Genomic DNA, 22884 nt, shown 5'->3' with positions numbered 1-22884 from the left:
CCACAATTCAATCAGCCCCCACTGAAAATCCCACATTTCAAGCCAGGCAATGAACCAGAATCAGCCGACACTTCGAATAATTTACCTCCTTTGCCAAAATTAATTCCTTTTTTAAACCCATGTGGGGTGGGTGCAAGATGGTGGTGTAGTCACTGCCCAGGTTAATGCTCTGAGACACTGGTTCAAATGCCACCACAGCAGTGGGTGGAATCTGAATTCACAGCATCGGAGAACTTTTACGATGGCGGAGGCCTTTCGGCCCATCGTATCTGCACTGGCTCTGCCACTCCCCCACCTTCTCCCCGTAACCCTGCACATCGTTTTTTTTCAGATAACTGTCTAATTCGCTTTTGAATACCTTGATTGAATCTGCCTCCACCACACACTCAGGCAGAACATTCCAGACCTTAACCCGCTCGCTGTGTGAAAAATCTCATACTGCTTTCGCAAGTTACTTTAAATCTGTTACCCCTGCTTCTTGGTTAATAAATCTGGAATATAGAGCTAGCTTCAGTAATGGTGACCATGACAGCCCATCATCAATTGTTGTAAAAGCCCATCTGGTTCACTAATGTCTTTTAGGGAAGATCATCCTTACTCCAAACCCACAGCAAAGCGATCGACTCTTAACTTCCCTCTGCAATAGCCCAGCAAGCCACTCAGTTCAAGGGCAATTAGGGATGGGCAACAAATGCTGGCCTTACCAGCAACATCCACATCCCATGAAAGAATAAAAAAAACACCGGATGGGCCTTCTACATTGTATGGAGTTAGTTAGGTATTGGAACAAATTAGTTTTACAGCTTAGAGGCCATTTGGCCCATCACACCTGTGCCATCTCAGAACTAGCCCTTAAACCCACTTCCCTGCCCCTTAACCTTTTCAAATTTTTTTTGTTCAAATATTTACCCACTCCCGCTTTTGAAAAGTTATTCTGGAATCTGCTCCCACCAGTGACTGAGCATTGTGTCCTAACCTCACCCTTTGTTTTTCAGTGATGAGCTTAGATCGATGGCGTGCAGTCACTGACTAACTGGTTACAGGCTGACAAGAGCAGCACAGACCTGGAGATGTGAAAGAGAGTGTTTTGTACAAACAAAACAGAAATCGCAGTGCAGAGCAAATTCCCCAAGAGCCCAGGAGAAGTGAAGTGATGGAGCCAGCATTTACCGAGCCCTGGATGTGCCGTGGTTTAATTTTCCTAGTGTACAGTGAGCCATTACCTTCAATCAATAACCAGTTGTTGATGACAGTCTGGATGTTGCTGTAGAAGAGCCTTGTGATGTCATGGCCCATCTCCAGGAAGGTGATATGTACCAGAGACCCAGCCGAGGTACCCAGCGACTTCTTGCAAAGGATGCCCATAATCAGCTCTCCATTCTCCACAATCACCTGCTCAAAAGGAAGGGGGAGGGGGAAAAATACCACCAGAAGTGGTACGTCAGTCAAATCTGCAGGAAGCCAACATTGCACGTGTGTCTGAACTAGCTTCCCCCGCAATGCACATTTACACACACTGTTCAGCTGCTAGTAAATTCTGTTCTACAGTATAGGAGGGAGTGAACACAAGACCATTTAACATGTTGATGCTTCAGGAGGGCTGATAGTTTAGGTACACTTGAGATATGCCACAAGGTACCAAAACTGGGGGGTTGCTTAAACACATGGGCCTCCCAGTAGCATCAGGACCGGGGGTAACTCGCTCGTATCTCATGAAAAGCCAGTCCCGAATACTCTTCGCTCACCAGGGGATGAAGCAACGTGCCCAACCTCAATTCAATCATGCCCAGTTCTTTATCTTCACAGATCCCATCACTCCCTCACCTCCCAATGCCCACCACGGCACACGTGAGATTCTGTAACAAATCTTACAGCACATACTTTGATTCACTGCCCTCAAGTTAAACTTTTCCATTAAAATGCTGGTTTGAGTGGTGCTTACATTCTACACACTTTACTGGTCTCCACATTACAGAGAGGATTTAGAGTCACTGGAGGGTGTAGAAAAGCAATCGATAAGGAATGGCTTGAGAGCTAGTAGAACATAATTATCAGGAAACATGGAACAGGCAGGGGCTCTGTTCTCTATAAAAAGAGACAGACTGAGTAGTGGTTAAAATTATGAAAGGGTTTGATAGGGCAGACGTAGCAATGACGTTTCCCCATATGGAGATCACCAAAACTAAGAACCATTTGAGCAGTCTACTGCTATCACGCAGTCTTTCAGTTAGATTGTTAATTAGATATGAAAGCAGCGCAATGGTGGTGGGGGTAATACAGAGGGGAATGCTGGTCTGACCTTTGTGTCCCCCGGTGAGATGTGTTTATAAGGGCCGTTGTCCTCTTCGTCGGGGTGGGTGCTGTGAGTCCGGATGCAGTTAATGTGGCCTGGGATGACCAGAGTGAAGATCTGCTTGCCAGTCCAGAGCGGCCGAGGTTTCAGGATGGAAGGTTGGGGAACCTTCCCATCCCAGGTCGAGAGATGCATCAACAGGTTCATGACTTCACCCTGGGGCAGAAGGACAAAAACAAGTCAGAGGTTTACTGCAATCAAACCAAAGCAGTACATCTCCCCAGCAGCAGATTGGCAGATATACCATTTCACAAGATCAGGAGCATTATACAAAACAATTCGTAGCCAAGTACATCCGCGTGCTCCGCTCAAGCAACAGGGTACAATTGCTGTGCCTCCTTGGGTCTATTAGAGAAGAATTGCTCTAGACCCGGTTTTTTTCAGGGCATGGTGTTCCAGATTTCCAATACCCGGAGCGTAAAAAATGTACCTGCCATCACCTCTGAACAGCCTGGCTCTAACTTTAAGGTTCTGCCCCCTTATTCTGAACGCCTCCCCCAACCAGAGGAAATATTTTCTCTCCAGCAACCCTATCGAATGCTTTAATTATCTTAAAGGCATGAACATCAGGAGCTATTCTAACAAAGTGTATTACAGTCACCCCACACTGTTGAAGGTCGATCAGGAGCAGTAACCTGGGCTGATTTTTCACCTCACTCAGACCGGTCACTGATAACAGCTATCATCTTTTATTTGTAGTCCTGAACAGGGTTAGTTAACTCGGCACAGCAGGACGGGGTTTAAAATCAGAGCGGTGCATGTTTCAAAGCGAAATTCAGAATCCAGAGCTTAACATTTGCCAGAAAACCGTACCCGGTCCATGAAGACATCTCGCTTTGTGAACTTCCGCACGGCTGTCAATGTGTCCTGCACAATCCCCATGACAGGTCTGTTGGACTGAGGGGTGACAATCATCCTGGGTACCATGGCCAGCTCTTGGATCTCTGCTCGCGTCTCCAGGGACTGAGGCAAGTGAAGATTCATCTCGTCACCGTCAAAATCTGCATTGTACGGAGTCGTCACACTGTACAAAAATCAAAGGCTGCTGTTACTTCCAAAGAGGGAAGGTACCCTGGCCCCTACGGAATGATGAACTGTTAAAGACTGCAGGGTGGTGACAGCACAGCCTGAGCACTGGCCTAGCAACGCAGCCCACACCAGCCCAAGTGCAGTTCTGTTTAGCCACCTGCTGGTCTTCCCCCACTTGTACTTCACAGGCATCGAGCGCTATGCTTTGCTTTTGTTTCAGTTCTCAGCTCAGTTGCCTCATTAGCGGATCAATCCTGCATCAGGAACTCAAGTTCTGTTAGTATCAGCAACATGATTGAGCAGGGGAATCATTGTAACAGGGATTCAAACCCAGTTTAACTCCCATGGTCCGTAGGAGCAGGAGGAGGAACCGTTCGGCCTGTCAACCTGTGCTGCCATTCAATTAGATCACGGAAGATCTTGGTCAGCCAAAGTGCCCTGATCACTCCCAACTGGTTGGCCTGAATGTCTGGCGGAACAGCCAACTAACCTGCCAATTGCTAAACTCTTGTGGGAAGAGTAACTGGGGTGGGGGTGGGTGCAGGGAAGGACAGGGACAGAGAGCAAACACCTTCCAAAAGGACACTCACCTGAGATTCAGTCGGAAGGTCGACCAGGGCAGGATCCGCACTTTGTGCCCCATCATGGACATTTTGTGTAGCGTGGGCTGTCTGTTGAAGATGACAATGTCGCCATCGCACATGTGCCTCTCCACCTGGAATGCACGGACAGTAGGCAAACTAAGTGGCTGCACACAAGGCAACTAACAAGGCAAGACTTTTTATTCTGATTCTGCCCTGCAATTTCCTCCTCCCCCACACTCCACCCAGCAAGCCCCCACCTGCTGTGAGCTGTAGCCCCTGAACTCTCAGATTCCACAGGCAAATTCTCACTGGAACAGGTCGCACACACCAGAACGTGCGCTGTGGAAGCGACAGGGCAGTTACCTTTCCTGAAGCAATTGTGTTACTGAGTGTCAGTTAAAAGCAGCAACCTCACGAGCCCCAACTATACTAAAGTATCGCACTGCCCTGTGAGCAGGGTCTGCTATGTAAATAAAGCTTTCATCAAGCATTTAAAAAAAAAAAGAGCCTTTCGCAACCTCAGGCCAGCCCTAAGCACTCTGCAGTCAATAACTGCATTTCCGAAATACTTCAATGTTGTAATGTAGGAATCGTGCAGCCAATCGCCGCACAGCTTGATCTCACAAAACAGCATCGTGACAACGACCAGATACCGTAAATCACGGCATGTAAGTTGACCCATTTTTTCCGGCCCCAAGTGTCATGTTTTTGCCTATAACTCACCACAGAAGTCGACCCCCGCTTTTCAGCCATGACATGCTATACTCACATTAGGAGTCAGCCTCGATTTTTCACCCCACAAATGCACGTTTTACTTACTAGTACCTTACAACTGGGTGCAAAGGATCAAGCAGGCGATGTGGGCTGCACTGAAGATGTGCGGGAGTTTAAGACACGCCTACTCTTTGCATTTAGATGCTGACGACATTTCAAAATGGCGACCACCCTTATCAGTGCTTAGCTTTTATATCTGACGTACAAGCCAAACCTGATTTTGAGGCTTCCAAAGGCCAACTTATACACAGCCGGCTACGGCAATCTGCTTCAAGGTGAGACAAAAAATTGGGGGGGACCCTGGGAAGAAACTCTGCTCTCCTTGTATACTGGTCCTGGGATCTTTAACGTCTACCCGAGTGGCCTTGGTTTAACGATTCCTCTAAAAGATTGCACCTCTAACGAACGCTGTGCCCCCTCAGTATGCCACTTGTGTGCAAGCCCAGGTTATGGGCTCTAGTCTCTGGAATGGGACTGAATTCACAGCCTTTTGACTCAGAGGTGAGAATCCTGCCACTGAGCCATGGTCACCGCACAAATGCTGATCTACTGCCTTTCGCTAGCGAGGTGATCAAGTCTTGTGGATATTCCTTGTTGGAAAGAGGCTCTGAGGTTAAAACAGAGCCAGTTTCAGATCAATGGCTAATTGCAGGAGGCAGCATCTTACTGGATAGAAAACCAGACTTTGCCTCACAGAGATTAAGAACCTCATTTCCCACCTGTAAGTATTAAAGAGCAAGGCTTTGATGCAACTTGCATTTAAATAGTACTTTCAATGCAGGAGCAATCAAACAAAATTTGACCCCGAGCCACGTAAGGAGATATTAGGGACAGGTGACCAAACGTTTGGTCAAAGAGGTCGGTTTTAAGGAGCATCTTAAAAGGGAGAAGAGAGAGAGAGGGGTTTAGGGAGGGAACTCTAGAGCTTAGGACCCAGGCAGCTGTAGGCATGGCCGTCAACAGTGGAGTGATGGAAACTGGGGATGCTCAAGAGGCCAGAACTGGAGGTGTGGAGATCTAAGGGTCGTGGGGCTGCAGGTTACGGAGACAGGGAGGGGGTGAGACCATGGAGGGATTTGAAAACAAAGGTGAGAACTTTTAAAAAAAAAATCAGGCATTGTCAGAATCTCAAATCTGTTAAGTTTATAAAGTAGTCAGAGGTTCTGAAGGTGGCGGCCCCTTTCTCCTAGAAAACCTTGGCTGGACAGTACTGGAGTTGTGAACCATAGCACCAAAGACAGAATCAGTATCTCAGAATCTTTACAGTGCAGAAGGCGGCCATTCGGCCCATCGAGCCTGCACTGGCTTTCTGGCAGAGCATTCTACCTAGTCCCACTCCCATGTCTTATCCCCATAATCTTGCACACTCTCTCTTTTTAGGTAGCAACCCAATTCCCTTTTGAATACCTCGATCGAATCTCTCGAATCTGCCTCCACCAACCTCTCAAGAACACCTTTCAGATCAGGATCCAGCTCCATGGTTTCCCAGTGACAGCGCAACTGCATAAACCAAGCTACAGACACCTTTTGCATCGCAAGCGCACGGTACTGACCCGGTATCCGATTTGAAGATGCAGATCGCTGGGCTTGGGATGGAAACGCAGGTCAATTCGATCCCCATTGTCTCGGATGATATATTTGGCGCCTGGATACTGGTTGTTGCCTCGCCTCACCAACTCCTGCAGTCTGTAAAAACATCATTGCACCTAGTCAAGGACTTGGGGAGTTGTCCAGTGTACAGAATTGGCATCACATCTTGCTGGATAAATAACGGTGAGCTTGCAATAATGGCTGTTACCATTGTGTAAACTCCCAGCAAGTTCAGGGTATTGAGAAACGGGTCAGAGGGAGTTGCCTGTCCAACACTGCACCCAAACGATTAAAAAAAAACACAAGGGCCCAAACCTGTTGCTAAAGCGAACAGACCTGTCAATGTTGAATGGAGTGACGATCTCCGGGAAGGTCATGTTGGCAGCGATCGATCGCGGCACTCCGACCTGATCGATGGAGAGGTTGGGGTCGGGTGTGATGACCGTACGTGCTGAGAAATCCACACGCTTGCCCATCAGGTTTCCACGGACACGCCCTTCCTTCCCCTTTAGCCTCTGCTTGAGGGACTTCAGCGGCCGGCCCGACTTTTGCATTGCCTGAAATTTTAAAAAGCTAGTCAGAGAACTAGATAGCACTAGGAGGCCAACTTGCCTGTTCATGCTCCCGGGACCGAAGATACAACATAAAACCACAGAGACATTATAGCAACAGCATTGTATGAGAAAAGGAGCATCGAAAGAAAGCATTGCTATTTAAATAGCACCTTTCATGTCCTCCTAAAGCACTTTACAGCCAGCAGATTATCTTTCAAAGGGCCATCCCTCTTGGTAATCCGAGCAGCTGATTCTTGGACAGCAAGATTCCATAAGTGACAATGAGACAAAGGACTATGTCATCTGGTTTAGCGATAGTGATTGGTCCCAGTACACCTGCTCATCTGGTAATAGCGGCTGCGGGAGTTTTCATGCCCAGGGCAGAGAGGAGCCCGGTTTAACACCTCAGCGAGCGCTCAGGGTAGTGCAGCACACCCTCAGTCAGCCTGGATTATGTGCCGAAGTGCTGGGGTCTGATGGAGAGGCAGGGTGTTTCCACAGAGTCTGCCAGCTTCAGCACAGATGTTAGCTCTCAATTAGGCTGTTGGAGAGAGGGGGGGTGTGTGTGTGTGTGTGTGTGTGGTGGTGGTGAAAGATATGCTTCCACAGGCTCCTGCTACTTAGTCTTTAGGGTGTAACCAGGACTGCCCCCACCACATCCACTGGATAGGGATTCAAGGCTGTGATTCCCCCCTCGAGCAACCCCCCCACCCACTAGAGTCGGGGCTCACGCACTAATCTCATCCTCGGTGGTAACACACTCCTCCCCAACCCCACTTACCCTGGGAAGTCCGGGCAGTTCATTGTCGACCATTGTGGCTACATGGAACTGTAGGAGTTTAACATCCTCAGCGATGACATGAGCCGCTGCCCCATTCTGCTCGTTCCTCCGCAGCTGGTTGTTGATTTTGACAATGTCGGCCAGTTTGTGGGTCAAGTCATCCTGAAAACAGGGGAGCACGGTTTTATCTTAAGACACACCAAGCGAGCGAGTCCCTTTCACACCAGGCAGCTGGAAACAATGCCCTGGGTTTACTGCCTCCCCGTTTAAAGCTCATGTTCCCTTCCTCTTCATTCCCTCTTCGCCAACTTCTCTCTCTCTCTCTCGTTCCCCACCCACCGAAGATTGCAAGTCCTGCTGGTAACCTTCTGACACCCCACCTAAGTGACCGGTCTTCACGTGTGTGTGTGAGATATGTGGCTATCCAACCAGGGGAGGAATTACAGCAGAACTGGATCCCAATCAGGAGTAGGGATGCTGGAAAATTCCTTCTCTCGAACCTGGTCGCTGTGGGGAAACGGAATACCTCTACGACTCCCCCCTGTTGCTGGAGAGAGAAGCAGAGTGAACTAAATCGATGACCTTTCATCAGGCTGTTGTTAAAGCCAGCCGGGTACAGGATTGCATTAATAGACCCCATTCAGTAGTAAACAAGGTCACTATTCTATTGCAAAGGTTGCTGGTTAGAGTATGGGTCCAGCTCTGGTGCCCCAACATGCTGAGTGATAGAGTAGCCTTGCAAAAAGTCCAGGGGACAGCCAAAAATAACTTCTTGCCTCAAAAGAACTGCAGCTACTCAGTCAAGCTCAGGGATTGAGTTGCTGGGAAAATGTCCTTCCCCAGCTGAAGAGTCTAGAACAAGGACTCTCAGTCTCAGGATAAGGATTCAGCCATTTGGGACAGATGGAGAAATTTCTTTACTCAAAGGGTTGTGAATCTTTGGAATTCTCTACCCCAGAGATCTGCAGATACTCAGTTGCTGAATATAGTTAAGACTGAGATCAATAGGTTTTTGGACGTTAAGGCAATTGAATGATATGGGAATAGTGCAAGAAGGGGAGTTGAGGGAGATGCTCAGCCATGATATTGCTGAATGGCGGAGTAGGCTACTGTTTCTTGGTCTGTAATTTACAGCAGCATAGACGTAGAGGTGACCCAATGGAGGTCCAGGAGATAATGAGGGCTCGATAGCATCCCTTTAGTTAGGAATGAAAAGGCGCTGGGAAAACTCAGGTCTACCAGCAACGGCGAAGAAAGAAAGAGTTAATGTCCGAGTGGAATATGACTCTTCGGATCCAGGTTCTGAAGAAGCTGTATTCCACTCGAAACGTTAACTCTGTTTCTCTCTCCACAAATGCTGCCAGACCTGCTGAGTTTTTCCAGTGCCTCGCTTTTATTTCAAATTTCCAGCGCTGCAGTATTTTTGTTTTAACCCCTACAGTTAGGGATTTGGCAGAGTGTTTTCCCCCGCTTATGGAGTCTTGGGGGTTTTCCCTCTATCCCAGGAGGTGACATGGCTGTGGAGGATGGAAGTGTTTTATTCATAATGCTCCAGTCGTCATGGAGCAGAGAGGCATGATGGACCAGCTGGTCTGTTCCCTCCCATAAACTTCCTACATTGCTCCCAGACCCGGAATATTTTTTTCCTGTATTCTCCGCGTTCCCATTTCCTGTTATTCTGCTTGCGTCACACAGTAAAATCTGTACCTGGTTCCGTGCAGAGCCCTGCATGACGACAGCTGGACGCACTGAGAGTGGCGGCACTGGAAGCACAGTTAGAATCATCCACTCTGGCTTCGCGTACTTGGGGTCCATGCCCAGGATCACACACTCCTCGTCCGTGATGCGTTTGAAGATCTCGTACACCCGCTCCGGGTTCAGCAGGATCTTCTTTTCCTGCGAGTCTTCGTTCACGTGTTTCCACTCAGCATACAGCTCCAGCCCCACCCTCCGAATGCGGGGCTGGTATCGGCCACAGCCTCCGTGACCCTAGGGTGGGAGAAACCAAAGAGAGAGGCGATGACAATCATCTCATTAACCAGACTTGGGGCGTTAAAATTTAGAGGTTCGACAGAGTCGACGCAGAGATGATGCTTCCGCTTAGGGGAGACAACATTCCATGAATACAAGGTAGTCACGGATAAACCCAACACAGCGCTCAGGAGAAACTTCTTCACCCAGAGAGTGGTGAGAATGTGGTGGCAAGGAGTGGTTGGGAATTACAGACTCACCAAGTAGTTTGACAAATTCAATAGTAACTGTTGGATAGAGGAACACATCTGCAGAGCTATGGGGGAAAAAGAGCGTGAGAGAGGCAGGGGTGTGGAGGAAGTGGGACTAATTGGATTGCTCTGAGAACTGGCTTTGGCCTGACATGTGCTGTACGCTTCTGGTTACAATACCATTCAAATGGAGGGGCAGGGGAGACAACTAAAATCCCGTAGTGCGGTTACCTTCTCCTTGCTGAGGTCTTCCTCGCCCTCTTGCTGCTCCACTCCAAACTTGTTGTCCATCTCCTCTCCGCCCTCACAGATGTTCTTCCCTTTGCACAGGTCGTACACGTGAGTCAAGCGTTTCCGTGGCTGCCCTTTCGACTTGATCAAGATGTCTTTGATTTTGGGATTATTCTACAGACAAAGGGAGTGAGGGAGAAAAAGAGAGATTCCCTGATAAATATTACACAGACACACGGGTCAAATACAAGTTTGATCACATTGTTTATCCAGCTCAGCACGGTGGTGTGAATGGCCTCATGTTTGGTTTCACTCTACGAAAAGACAGTGGTCTCTCTTCCAACTCCTCATCTATGGGTGGTAACATCAGGCAGGTACAAACAAACCAATGGTGCATTTACTCATGTTGTGGGCCCCATTCTGTTCCATCGCAGCCAGACTCTCTGGCTGGGTCTTGCCGAGTTCGTGCACAGCAGCAGTGCTGTTTGGGCTTTGTCGAGGTGAATTGGCGAACACAGGGAAACGCCTCGCTCCCGGTCAACATCTGCTGGCTCTGGGCTGCATTGTGTGCGTCAATAGAGCACCACTATCATACCCAGATGGCACTCAATGCCCAGCACCCCCCAAACCAGCACCCAGGTCCTCCCCAACCCCTGTAAGAGAAGGGCATTTTTTGCTATTTATTCACTCACAGGGTGTGGGCATCACTGACTAGGCCAAGTGTATATTGCTCATCCCTATTTACCCTCGAGGTGGTGGTGAGCTGCCCTCTTGAACCGCTGCAGTCCATGTGGTGTAAGTACACCCACAGTGCTGTTAGGGAGGGAGTTCCAGGATTTTGACCCAGCGACAATGAAGGAATGGCCGATATATTTCCAAGTCAGGATGGTGAGTGACTTGGAGGGGAACTTGCAGGTGGTGGTGTTCCCATTTGTCTGCTGCCCTTGTCCTTCTAGGTGGTAGAAGTCGCAAGTTTTGAAGGTGCTGTCAAAGGAGCCTTGGTAAGTTGCTGCAACGCATCTTGTAGATGGTACACACTGCTGCCACTCTGCGTCGGTGGTGGAGGGAGTGCCAATCAAGCAGGCTGCTTTGGATCAAGCTTGAATGTTTTTGGAACTGCACTCATCCAGACAAATGAGTGTATTTCACCACACTCCGGACATGTGCCTTGTAGTTGTTGGACAGGCTTTGAGTGGGGGGGGTCAGAAGGTGTGTTACTCACCACAGAATTCCCAGCCCCTGACCTGCTCTTGTAGCCAGTGTGTACATGGCTAGTCCAGTTCAGTTTCAGGTCAATGGTAACCCCCCAGGTTGTTGATAATTGGGGGGGTGGGGAGAGAGAGAGATTCAGCAATGATAACACCATTGCATCTTGGAGGAGAGATGGTTGGATTCTCTTTTGTTGGAGATGGTCATTGCCTGGCACTTGTGTGGCACAAATGTTACTTACCATTTATCAGCCCAAGCCTGAATATTGTCCAGGTCTTGCTGCATATGGCATTAGGGAATCACTATTCATTGCAGCCCAACATTACTGGACAATGTCACAACAGGAGGGATAAGGAGAGTAAATCGGAGGAGTAGGTGGAAGAGGGAGCATAATGGCAATAAAGAAAGAAAAACCCATGAAGCAAAGTTTTTCCATTTATTGTGTCCAATATTTATTTTCAATGATTTGGGTTGAGGGATAACATATACATTCAAGGGGAAGTTGGATAAACTTAAGAGAAAGGAACAGAAGGACATGCTGATGGGGTGAGATGAAGAGGGGACGGGAGGAGGCTCATGTAGAGCAGAAACATCAGCATGCAGCCTGTTTCTGAGCTGTAAATACTGTGTAATATGATGTAAAAGTGCTACTTACAGAATCCACCAGAAGCTTGGAACAGAAGAAACAGACGCACCGGAGAACTTTCATTGTCTTCGTAAGAAAACCAACATGAAAAACTGGCTTTGCCAACTCGATGTGTCCAAAGTGACCCGGGCATTCGGTCATGTTACCTACAAGTGGAGATAACAGATCATGAGATATTCCAGAGGTCACATGAGGGTGGTGGGGGAAGAATGGTAGATCTCTACTGGTCTCAGGGCCCATGTGAAAGTGAGGAAAAGATACTCAATCAGCAAGAATTCCTAATCCTTGGCCCTGGAGATTCTACTACCTGAAAATCTGTGCACAGGTAACAGGTGGAACAAGAACCACATGAACATGAGGAACCATTCAACCCTCAAGTCTACCTTACTATTCAATGAATCATGGCTGCTCTATATCTGAAAACCAACTACCCATCTTATTTTGTAACCCCCATTACCCTTACCAACCAAAATCCATTAAACAGTTGTGACATTTTCAACTGACCTCCAGCCTCAACAGCTTCTTGGAGAGATTGTTCCAGATTTCCACTACCCTTCTGAGTGAAGAAGTGCTTCCTGACATCACCCCTACACAGCCAAGCTTTAAAGGTTATCCTTCCCCTCGCCGCCCCCTGCCCCAAACCCCCGACCACAGCTGTCCACGCACCCCCCCCCACCCCCTCCCCAAACACCGGGCTACCCGACCACTTCTCTCTGACCCCCCCCCCCACACCGGGCTACCCAACCACAGTTCTCCGCAGCCATCTTTTATATATCTGCTTAGTGTCCCTTTCAAACAAAAGGAAGCAGGGAACTTCTGGCATCAGATGAAAATAAATTCAGAACCTGGGTACCAGTCATCTGTTGGAAGCTTTTCCACTCCTTTACCATTCACCCAACACTCACCCCCAACCAATTGGTCCCCAGTGGAAACCATAATCATTGAGTGACAAATACATTAGACAGAATGATTCAGTCACTCCAGCTCTGAACAAGGTCAGGTTGAAAAGAGGTGCTTTCCATTGGAGATGTGACAAGTTCCAAGTGATACACAAAGCGGGTAAAACCAATGCCAGTGGGCCACTTCAAACTTGTAGAGTGCCAGCCATGAACAAAACTCCCTAGGTTGTCTTTAAGGTCCAAGCTGTCCGAATTTCCCCCAAAATGGTTGATGCAAAGCAGACTGAATAGTTGGTGTTTCAAGTGGGGTTTTAGAGATATGGAGGAGAGTGGGTCAGAGAGACTGGAGAACGCCCAACAATATAGTCCAGAGAAATTTCATTTTAACACCACTGGAAGTGGTTCTGTGTTTAACCACCTACCTCAGGAAAACACAAATTAAAAGGGCAGAACCATGTGCTGGCCTCAGAGCTGAATCATCCCAGTGTTCACTGGCCTACACCGGTTCCCCACCCAGCAATACCTTGATTTAGAGTCAGAGAGGTCTACAGCACAGAAAAAGGCTCCTCCGCCCATCGAGATTAAAAATTCTCACCCTTGCTTTCAACTCCTTCCATAGCCTCACAAACCCCCTCTAATGTCCCCCAGCTCCAAAACCCCAAGAGCCCCACGCTCCTCCAATTCTGGCCTCTGAGCAGCCACCACCCCCCCCCACTGATTTTCATCACTTCACCATTGGTGGACATGCCTTCAGTTGCCTCGGCCCAAAATCTGGAAAAACCTCCATCAGCCTCTCTTCTCCTTTAAGATGCTCCTTAAAACTGACCAATGAGTGAGCTTTGGGTCACCTACCCTAATAGCTATCCCCTTTGTTTGGATCAGGGTCAAATTTTGTTTGATAATTTGCCTGTACAGCGCCTTGGCACATTTTACAACGTTAAAGGCGCTGTATAAATGAGAGTTGTTGCACGTAGCTAAAACCCTACCTTAGCAACAAGGCACAGCATTGAAGGAGCGAGTGATCCTTTTCCCACCACCCACCTCTCCCAGCCCCTTTATCTTCAATCAGTTAATTAATACCCAAGACGCAATTTCACATGTGGTTTTTAGGAAGCCAAGAGTGGTTTAGCATTCAGGATCCCATTGCCCTGCCATACTGAAATGGTTTTAGCACAGAAACTCAGGCCATATTTACAATACAGGAGTGCAGCCCGGGCCTGGAGCTGGGGCTCAGCCTGAACCTGGAGTCAGGGCTCCGCTAGCCTTGCCTCAGCAGGAGCACTGGCACTGACTGAAACAGGAAATCCGCTCCCACCAATGTTAAACTTGTAATGTAAACACAGCCTAACTGGACCCTAACACTTAAACAAAATAACACCCACTAGAACCAATGTTTACCACTAGTCCTACCTCCCAAGAGCAGAGCTTCATTCAGGTCTAAGCATTCATGATTCAGGATTTTATGGGCACTATAATTCTACATTTATTGAATTATGTTTAAACTCCCCCGGCTGCCATGGTGGGATCTGAACTCACGTCTCCGGGTCACTAATCCAGCTACATTACCACGCTGCTACTGTATCCTGTAACATGCAAGAGTTTCCAATAGTGGAACGAAGAGAAAGAAGGGAAATAAAGGGACCATTCTGCAGTCCTGATTTGAGGAGATGTTACCATAACAGCTTCAAGAGAAGGTCCAAGAAGGAACTGGAGTTTAAGAGATTTCTTTTGTTTTAAGCACAGGTCAGGGGAGGGTGAGAGCAACACAGAGCTGAGCATTATTCTGGGCAATCGCTCACCTGCACAGGTCTGGCATCTTCCAGTTCTTTCAATAACACCTTGGCGAGGGTCCATCAGCCCACCCAGCTTGGGCCGGCCTCCCTCGGTGGTCTCGGAGTACTTGATTCCTCCTTCAGTCACAGACATCCGTTTCTGGGCAAGACAACAAAACAAAACAAAACTATGAAAGGAACCTCAAACTATAGCTCCCAGCACACCCACATTACACAGAATTACCGCACAGAAACAAGCCATTTGGTCTCGTGCTGGTGTTTCTGTAGCGCACAATCCTCTCCCCCCAGCCCTCTTCACCTCACCTTATCGGCATAGCTTTCTATTCCTTTCCCTCTTTTTTAACCAGCTTCTCCTTGAATGGTATCTGTCTCAACTACACCCTACAGTAATAAAGCCCAGGTTAACACCGTCACCACCAACTTGCATTTATACAAGGGTCGTAAAAGGCTAACCTGGTCTGTTTTTTCATTTGCTGCCTGCAGGATCTTGCTGTGTAGTCAATTGTTTACCTGCTTGGCAACAGCACCTACACTCCAAGAAGCAAGCTATTGGTGCACTTGGGGCTTCAAGAACAAATGCTCAGATGCTTATTAAAACAGGAATGTGTACAGTCATTAAACAGCAACGTAAGCCATGTTGGAATGCAGCGACACACTGAACCCACGAGGGCCCCGCAACATCATTGAGCTGAACACAAGCCGTTTTTTGGTGTGGAGGGTGGTGGGGGAAAAGTAGACAGGTGATCAGAGTGAAGGGAGACTCAAGATCCAAACTCTCACTTACAGCACTGCACTAACAGCAACAATGTCGGCCAACATTGAATACAGCAATTCGTCTTTCTCTCTCACGCACCTTACATTCCTCAGGCCTCAACAGGTTGTAACCACTCTCGGTTTTTGCTGCGCTTTTGGGCCAATCTGTTGTTTTTCACTTGTCCGGTTACCGCTCCTTTTGGCTTTTACCTTCATACCCCCGGCAGTCTCCTTTCTGCCTGGCTCTGCACTTTTAACTTCTTATCATCCTGAAGATCACAGACACTGAAACATTACCTATTTCTCTCTCTCTCCCACTCCACAAGCACTGCCTGACCTGTCGAACATTTCTCACATTGTTTTATATCATTAGAAGCCACTCAAAATGCCAACCACAAAACATCCCATCAAACCGAAGATATATCCCAACATGGCAGTGTCTCAATTAATAGAACAGTAACAGTATGAGATCTCAAATCACTTGATTCTTGCCCTCTTTGGGTCTCCATATACTGCCCACCCAACCTCTACCTGGACCAATACTTCACAGCTTAACATAGGCCACAAGCAGCAAAGCTCTCCTAGACACCCCAGACAGTGCCAATCAAAAGTTAGAGTGACTCTTGTGCACAAAGATTGATCAGGGATGCAGGCAGTATCCTCTACCCCTCCTGCCACCATCACAGGGCATTACACACTTATGCAATTTCAAAAGCACCTTTTACCAAGTATGCAGGGCAGGTGGTCCAACAGGTGGAGGATCAAATTCAAATAAGGACCAAAAACTGCAAGGGTGCTGATGACACACCCTCCATCGCTTGTTTCATATGCATTGACAGTCTGGTCAACACATACAAAAGGCAGGGTACAACTTCCACATCTCTGGTGCACAGGAGCAAGGTTCAGCCCTCTGGACACACCATGTATACGCTCAGAGGATCACAGATTTGGAGACCAATCTCCTGTACAACAGTCAGGCTCAGAGTTAGGGCCTGCATCCCCAGCGCCATGTGGAGACCCGGAAAAGCAATCAAAACAGGGTCATTTCCCCCCCAACCTCTCAGAAACTGACTCCACCAGATGTAACACCCTTCAACTCATTTGTGGGTCCATAAGCTTGTTGGGTCAGCTTTTCTGTACTAATTGTCCATAGTGCAATCAGATATTGCCATTTTTAGAATCTCTCAGAATAGGAGACCATTCAGCCCCACCAGGGTTGTGCTGGCTCTTTGGGAGAGCTAGCCAATTAGTCCCACTCCTGCTCTTCTACCCAAGACCCTATTTGTTTTCTCCTTTAAGTATTATCCAATTCCTCTTGACAGTTACTATCGAATTGGCTTCCACCACCCTTTCAAGCAGCATGCTCCAGCTCATAATTTGCTTTGTAAGAGAAATTCTCACCTCCCCTCTGGTCCTTTTGCTGATTCTATTCAACCTGTGCCCCTCTGGTTACTGACCCTCCTGCCGCTGGAAACAGTTTCTTGCTTGACGCTATCAAAACCCCTCATGATTTTGAGCACTGATTAAATCTCCCCATGGCCTTCTCTGCTGCAAGAGAAATCTACACCTCTCCAGCCTAAATGAAGCCCCTCATCCCTGGGACTGTTCTGGTAAATCTCCTCGATTCACCCCCTCCAAGGCACTAGAGCCAATTAATTGCGCTAAGCAACAATTTATTTTGGGGGAGGGGGGGTGCAAAAGTCAAAGAATGTGCAGTGAAATTAATTTTTATTAAGCGGGAACTAAGTTACCCCCCACACCAAAAAAACTGCCACCCTCAAATCTTCCCTAAATGCAACATTTCCATCAGTGGACTTGTTAGCAAATGGAAGTATTGAGCTAAGTTTACAGGCGTACCTTTAAAACAATACTTCAGGGTAGAAAGGGCAGTGGAGGCAGATTCAAAATAACTTTCATAAAGGAGAACGGGATATTTACTTTATGGGAATAATGTGCAGGGCTACGAGGGGCAGGTGGAGTGGGATTTGTTGGCTAGCTGAGCCAGCACAGAATAGAACAAATGGCCTTTGTGCTGCAAAATACTATAATACACCTCTATACTGGCAACATCGGAGTGTATTCCTCATACTTAAGCATGAGAAGAATCTGCTGCTAAACCACAGGTAGCCAGTGAACCCACCTCACAGGCTTTGTTTCCCCAACCAAATCAAATTCCTGCCGCCTGTCTCTGAGCTCATGAACAGTCCCACCCACCCAAAAAATCACACTTATGGGCCCACACTGGCTCCTGGCCTGATTTCGTCTCAATTTTAATCAGCAGTTTTCACACCCTTCCACGGCCTTTCCCATTTCTGTCATTTCCACCAGCCCTTCAACTCTCACCTACACTCCACCAACTCTGGCTTCTTGTACATTCCGGACTTTCCATCGCTGCACCATTGGCGGCCGTACCTTCAGCTGCCTGGGCCCAAAGCTCTGGAACTCCCTCTCTAGACCTCCCTCAAACATTTGGTCACCTGTCATACAACTGAACTTTTGTTTGACACTCCCTCTTAAGCATTTTGGACTATAACTATTATAAAGGGACTATAGAAATGCAAACTGTTGTATATGGGTAATCACCAACATCCCTCAGCCTTGCCCCTCACCCAAGGCTGGATTGTGATACAATACACAGGTTGGTCTGGGTGGCTATTTTTCCCACCATGAAAGGATAAAATTGGAATGGATTCTGCCTAATAATGGTTATATGGGAGGGGGGGGTATTGTTTTGAAAATGGCAGCAGGGGGGCAAGGGAGCAAGATAGGGACAGGACATGAAAAAAATTGCAGCATAAAGGTTTTATTAGTAATTTCTGCTTTATTTTTTTTTATATAAAAGTACTTCACAAACTCAAGGATACAATCATATGAAATACACCCAGCATCAAGCCAGTTTGGGATCGCCACACATCTATATCACCTCACAGGCAGCCGTAACACTAAGAAACAGGTATTTCCCAGACTATCTGTAACAGAAATTGTGTCATTCTACTGCTATTGCCTGGATTTCAGTGAGCTACAATGGTGGCTGTATAAACTAGACCCAGTAGAACTGAACAATACAATTCAAGATGTTGTCTTTCTAGACTCTGCATTTGGAGTGTACTGGGAACTGTACAATACTCAGAAGTACAGATGGGAATAGGTCTGAGACACCAGGAACAATGATCAGATGAATCAGGAGCATTGCTCTCAAGGGGAATTTTAATATGTTAAACTGTGCAGGTGAAGCAACCTCTCATTATACATCTACATCAGACAACTGTGAAACATTCCAAAACGCCCCTCCTAAGAAACATCACTCTACACTTCCAGTCTTCCGCTTGCTGTCGAACCACGATCATTTCAGACAGTTGAGGGGTATCAGCTGATGGAAGGTCCGAGATGAAGGATTACATCACCCTGCAGGACAGTGAAACAAGTTGGAGCCACTCACCTAGCACGACTGCCCAGTTAGTGGGAATTAAAGGGGGGGTTGCAAGGTTAGGAGTGAGAAACAGAAGTTTATTTCAAGATATTTTCTAAATTCCAAACTCCTCCAGAAAAAAGTTAAGTAGCTACTTGGCCTGTGGAAGCCCTTCCTACAGGAAAGGAGACCATTCAGCCCCTCAAGCCTGTTCCACCACTCAATTAGATTATGGATGTTTGTTCCCTAACCCCCCCATCCATCAGTCACGCTTTTATAACCCTTGAAGTCACCGATTACACAAAGTAATGGACGGCTGCAATTCGGCAAGCCAGTCAAAATCCACCTAACACCCGCCCCCCCCCCACCAAGCTGAATAAGATTATATGTTCGTTGTCCAGTTGTTTGCATTGCACGATCCCAACAAGCCTTTGGGCTGGTTTGCTGTTTAATCCATGGTGATCACAGAAAGGGTGGGAAGGTTTACAACTGTAACACAGCTAGGGTCACCTTGGTCCAGATCAAATGGAAAAACCCAAATTGGTCACATCAAAATGGGTGGCAACATGGCAGGTTGACTGTGACAAAGAAAAAGCATCCTGTTCAATCTTGGGAAGCTGCATTGGGAGTGCTTTGTGTGGAATCAGTTCTGGGGAGTTACTTCATTCTAATGTTTTAAAGGGATTGTATTACTGGATAGCTCAGGAACAACTTGCCCAGGGTAAACTTTAAAAGGCTTAAATAAAAAAAATGCTGGAAATACTCAGGCCAGGCAGGATCTGTGGAGAGAAAGAGTTGATATTTCAGCTCAATGACTTTTCGTCAGATTCCTTTTGCTAAATGATTAAGAGCTTGTATGTGCTTATCATGCCTAAACTCTTAAAACAGTTTTTTGGGGGAAAAATTAAACTTAAAAAAAAAGAGGCAGGTCCAGAAACAAGCCCTTTAAAATTTTCAGTAAAAACAAAAGGACTTCTGCCGTGCATTAATAGAATTCAACAGATCAGGGCAATAATTCTCCGACTCAATGAAAAGGAACACTGCTCATCCAAGATAATGCCCCTTTAAAACTGTCATGAAAGGAGGATTATGCAGCTAGATGGGCAAAATGTACAAGGCTCCACTTTCTCTAGATAAATCAACACTTGGCTGGCAACAGTCCAAAAACTTGCCACCTGCAAATTTTGGGCTTAGTAAACACTGGTTCTAGAAGAGAAAAAGAGAGAAAAAACAACATTCAGGGGAAAAAAGAAAGGCATTTCAAATTGGAGACATCCCATTGCAGAATTTTAACTGGAAAACACCAACCTGCAAACAGTAACGCAATTATATCAAAGAGTTCTTACACATTCCAAACAGGTTGGTCACAAAATTCTTAACCTTTAACTATTCCAAGTTAAAGGAAAAAAGAAAGAGAGTGAGAGAGAGAGAGAAATCAGAGGTTAAGAGATTCAAAAAAACTTTGTCAAGTTCAGCTAAAGTGCTACAAGTAAAAGTAAAAGTGCAATTACAAAATTAATTGGTCTTAATAGGAACTTACAAGCGTTATCTTTTAATGAAAAGTGCTTAAATTCTCTCCCCAACCATGCCAAAAAGAGTAATAGAAGCCCAACACATACCATCTCATCTGGACTTAGGATGCCAAACTGAACCCTTTTGATAGTGCGCAGTGGGCATGCGCTGTCCCCGGAAGGAGGTCCTTGCATGGTTCAAACTCCCAGCAGCCAAGCGGCGTCTCGTCAAGGAAAAAAAAAACAAACCCTCTCTTTTTTAAAAAATACTATTAAAATCCTACTTTTACAACCAAGACAGACGCACTCGTGTCGACTGAAAGGCGTTGTAGCCCCTCTCCCAGCCTTTAACTCACTACCCCCACCAACACCACCCTTCAACTCTTTCTCCCCTTTTTCCCTCCTGCACCGGGTGCGCTCAAAGCGCATCTGAAGGCTCTCCGGCTTGTGCGCCGCGTTATATAGATTTCAGGCGGCCGCGGGGTCTCCGGTCCGCCGGCGCAGGGGCTCGAACGCCACCGTATGGAAATGAGCGGGCCGGGACGTGGCCGATTGGTCGGCGCGGCTGCCGGGGGGCGGGGCCCGGCCCGGCTCGCGCCGCTCGGCCCCTTGCATACATTAGGTTTCGGGGTGCCGCCCCCCTCTCCGGTCGCGCGGAAACGCCCGAGCGTTGCCGAAGTCCAAGAGGGAGCGAGTTTTTTTTTTGGCGGACCCAGAGGGTGAGGAGAAAGCCAGTGTCGACAGCTTGAGCTGCTTGGATGCGTTGCCGTGCCTGCGGCCTAGGCCGCGCTCACCGGAAGCTCACCTTCACCGGCGGTCTCTCTACCCGACGCCGGCTGACAGCCCCGGAGGCGGGCGTTTCGGCCTCCGAATCGATCCTTTCCCCGAGACGACGTAACCCCCCACCCCACCCCACACCCCGGCGCCGCTTTTCCCCCCCCTCCGTCGGGAAAAAAAAAACCGGCACCTCGGCGAAGCCCCGGGCTCTCGTAAGGGGTGGCGCCCGGCGGAGAGCGACACCTGGCCGGGATGGGCCCGGTAGGAAAGCCCGCTAAAAGCCTGCGGGTGAGGGTTTTCGGGCGGTCGGAGGTGAGGAGCGGACGGCCATTCCGCCACCGCGTAAGTCGCCGAAAGGCCCGGGTTTGTTGATCGGGGCGGGGGGTTAGTTTCGAGCTTTTAAAAGGTGTTTTGTGGAAAATGTTCCTGACCGAGGCCTCCTCCTTCCCTCCCCCCCCTCACCAACCACCACCTCCCTCCGGCTCGGAGGTGTGGGGGGAGAAAATGGTGGCCAGTGATTTCCGAGGCAGCTCTTCATCAACAATGAGCTGGTTTATTCCTCTTTTTTGTTTTAATTTTCCAAAAGTAAAACACTTGTTCGAAATGTCACCTTATCATTTAATTCTTAAAAATCTTTCCAAAAAAAAAATAATATATAAACCCCCCCCCCCCCGTCCTACAAAACATTAAAAAAAAATCGACCAGCCAAAATGTGTCGTAACAATTTTATTCCCCTTTTTTTTGGGGGGGGCTGAAACTCATTTCCCGGCTGATTTATTTATTTTCGAAAAACAAAACTCTTTTTTTTTTTCTTAAGTGTTCATTATTTTTTTTTAAAAATCCCTTTTTTTAAAAAAAATATATAAATGATTATTCACTGTCTTTTTTTTTTGGGGGGGGGGGGGGGGGGGGTTAAATACAAGATTTTTCCTGAGGAGGTTCCCAGTTTTCTACTAAGTTTGGGAATAACCTGGGTGGGTTTGTTTTTAAAATAAAACTAATTTATTGTGCCAGAAAATCCACCCCCCTTCCCTCCCCCACCACCCCCCCCCCCCACCCCCACCGACTTCTCCGCCAACCTGTGCCCCCACACTTGGTACCCGCGGTACCACTTGTCCTAAACATCGCTCGATGTGTTTTTAACAAAAGGAGTGAAGAATGTATTTTAATTGTAGTATGGTCGAATAGTTTAAAGGCTACAGCAATCTTGCTTGTGCTACTAATGTATTGTGTTTCTCTTTTACACCTTGGTACCAGCCAGCGGGTGGATTTTTGTCACAGTGATGGGTCAAGGCAACAGCCACTGTTTTTTCGGGAGACTGATTTAGATCCGTTCTGTTTGTCAGAATCTCGTTTCTGGGATCCTTGCGGGACTTGGAGGGTCCGTGGGTTTGCGCCATCGGGTTTAGCTCCGCCGACAGGGTGCACCCCCTTTGCTTCAGTACCGAGGGAGCGCTGCAAGGTGCCGCTTTCAGATGAGACGTTAGAACGGGACCCCCGTCTGCCCCCTCGTAAATATCCCAGCGCCACAATGCGAAGAACAGCAGGGGAGCTTTCCCCGGTGACCTGGGCCAATATTTATTCCTCAACCAACAGATGATCTGGTCATTGTAACGTTGCTGTTTGTGGGAGCTTGCTGTGCGTGAATTGGATGCCGTGTTTCCTACGCTACAACAATCACTCCACTTTCAAAGCACTTCATTGGCTCTATATTGCTTTGGAATGTCCTGGGGTTGTGGAAGGAGCTTGAGGGATGCAAGCCTGTCCGC

The 22884-nt window shown here is 47.7% G+C and overlaps 1 protein-coding gene across 1 annotated transcript in view; it reads right to left on the bottom strand.

Annotated features, from left to right (window-relative positions):
• Positions 1-20752, bottom strand: part of polr2a (RNA polymerase II subunit A) — a 46679-nt gene extending 25927 nt beyond the window's left edge. Inside the window, exons 1-12 of the mRNA XM_078533745.1 lie at positions 20447-20752; positions 14672-14804; positions 11983-12119; positions 10119-10292; positions 9373-9654; positions 7666-7827; positions 6667-6887; positions 6294-6426; positions 3973-4097; positions 3167-3377; positions 2300-2509; positions 1224-1392 (exon numbers count right to left, since the gene is read on the bottom strand). Of these exons, the coding sequence (XP_078389871.1) occupies positions 1224-1392; positions 2300-2509; positions 3167-3377; positions 3973-4097; positions 6294-6426; positions 6667-6887; positions 7666-7827; positions 9373-9654; positions 10119-10292; positions 11983-12119; positions 14672-14804; positions 20447-20533 (2044 nt within the window). The 5' untranslated portion in view covers positions 20534-20752. The remainder of the gene's footprint in view (positions 1-1223; positions 1393-2299; positions 2510-3166; positions 3378-3972; positions 4098-6293; positions 6427-6666; positions 6888-7665; positions 7828-9372; positions 9655-10118; positions 10293-11982; positions 12120-14671; positions 14805-20446) is intronic.
• Between the last annotated feature and the right edge of the window lie 2132 nt (positions 20753-22884).

The sequence above is a fragment of the Cetorhinus maximus genome, chromosome 34 (genome assembly GCF_964194155.1).
Source record: "Cetorhinus maximus chromosome 34, sCetMax3.hap1.1, whole genome shotgun sequence".
Classification (NCBI taxonomy): Eukaryota; Metazoa; Chordata; class Chondrichthyes; order Lamniformes; family Cetorhinidae; genus Cetorhinus; species Cetorhinus maximus.
This window is presented reverse-complemented; position numbering and strand designations above follow the sequence as displayed.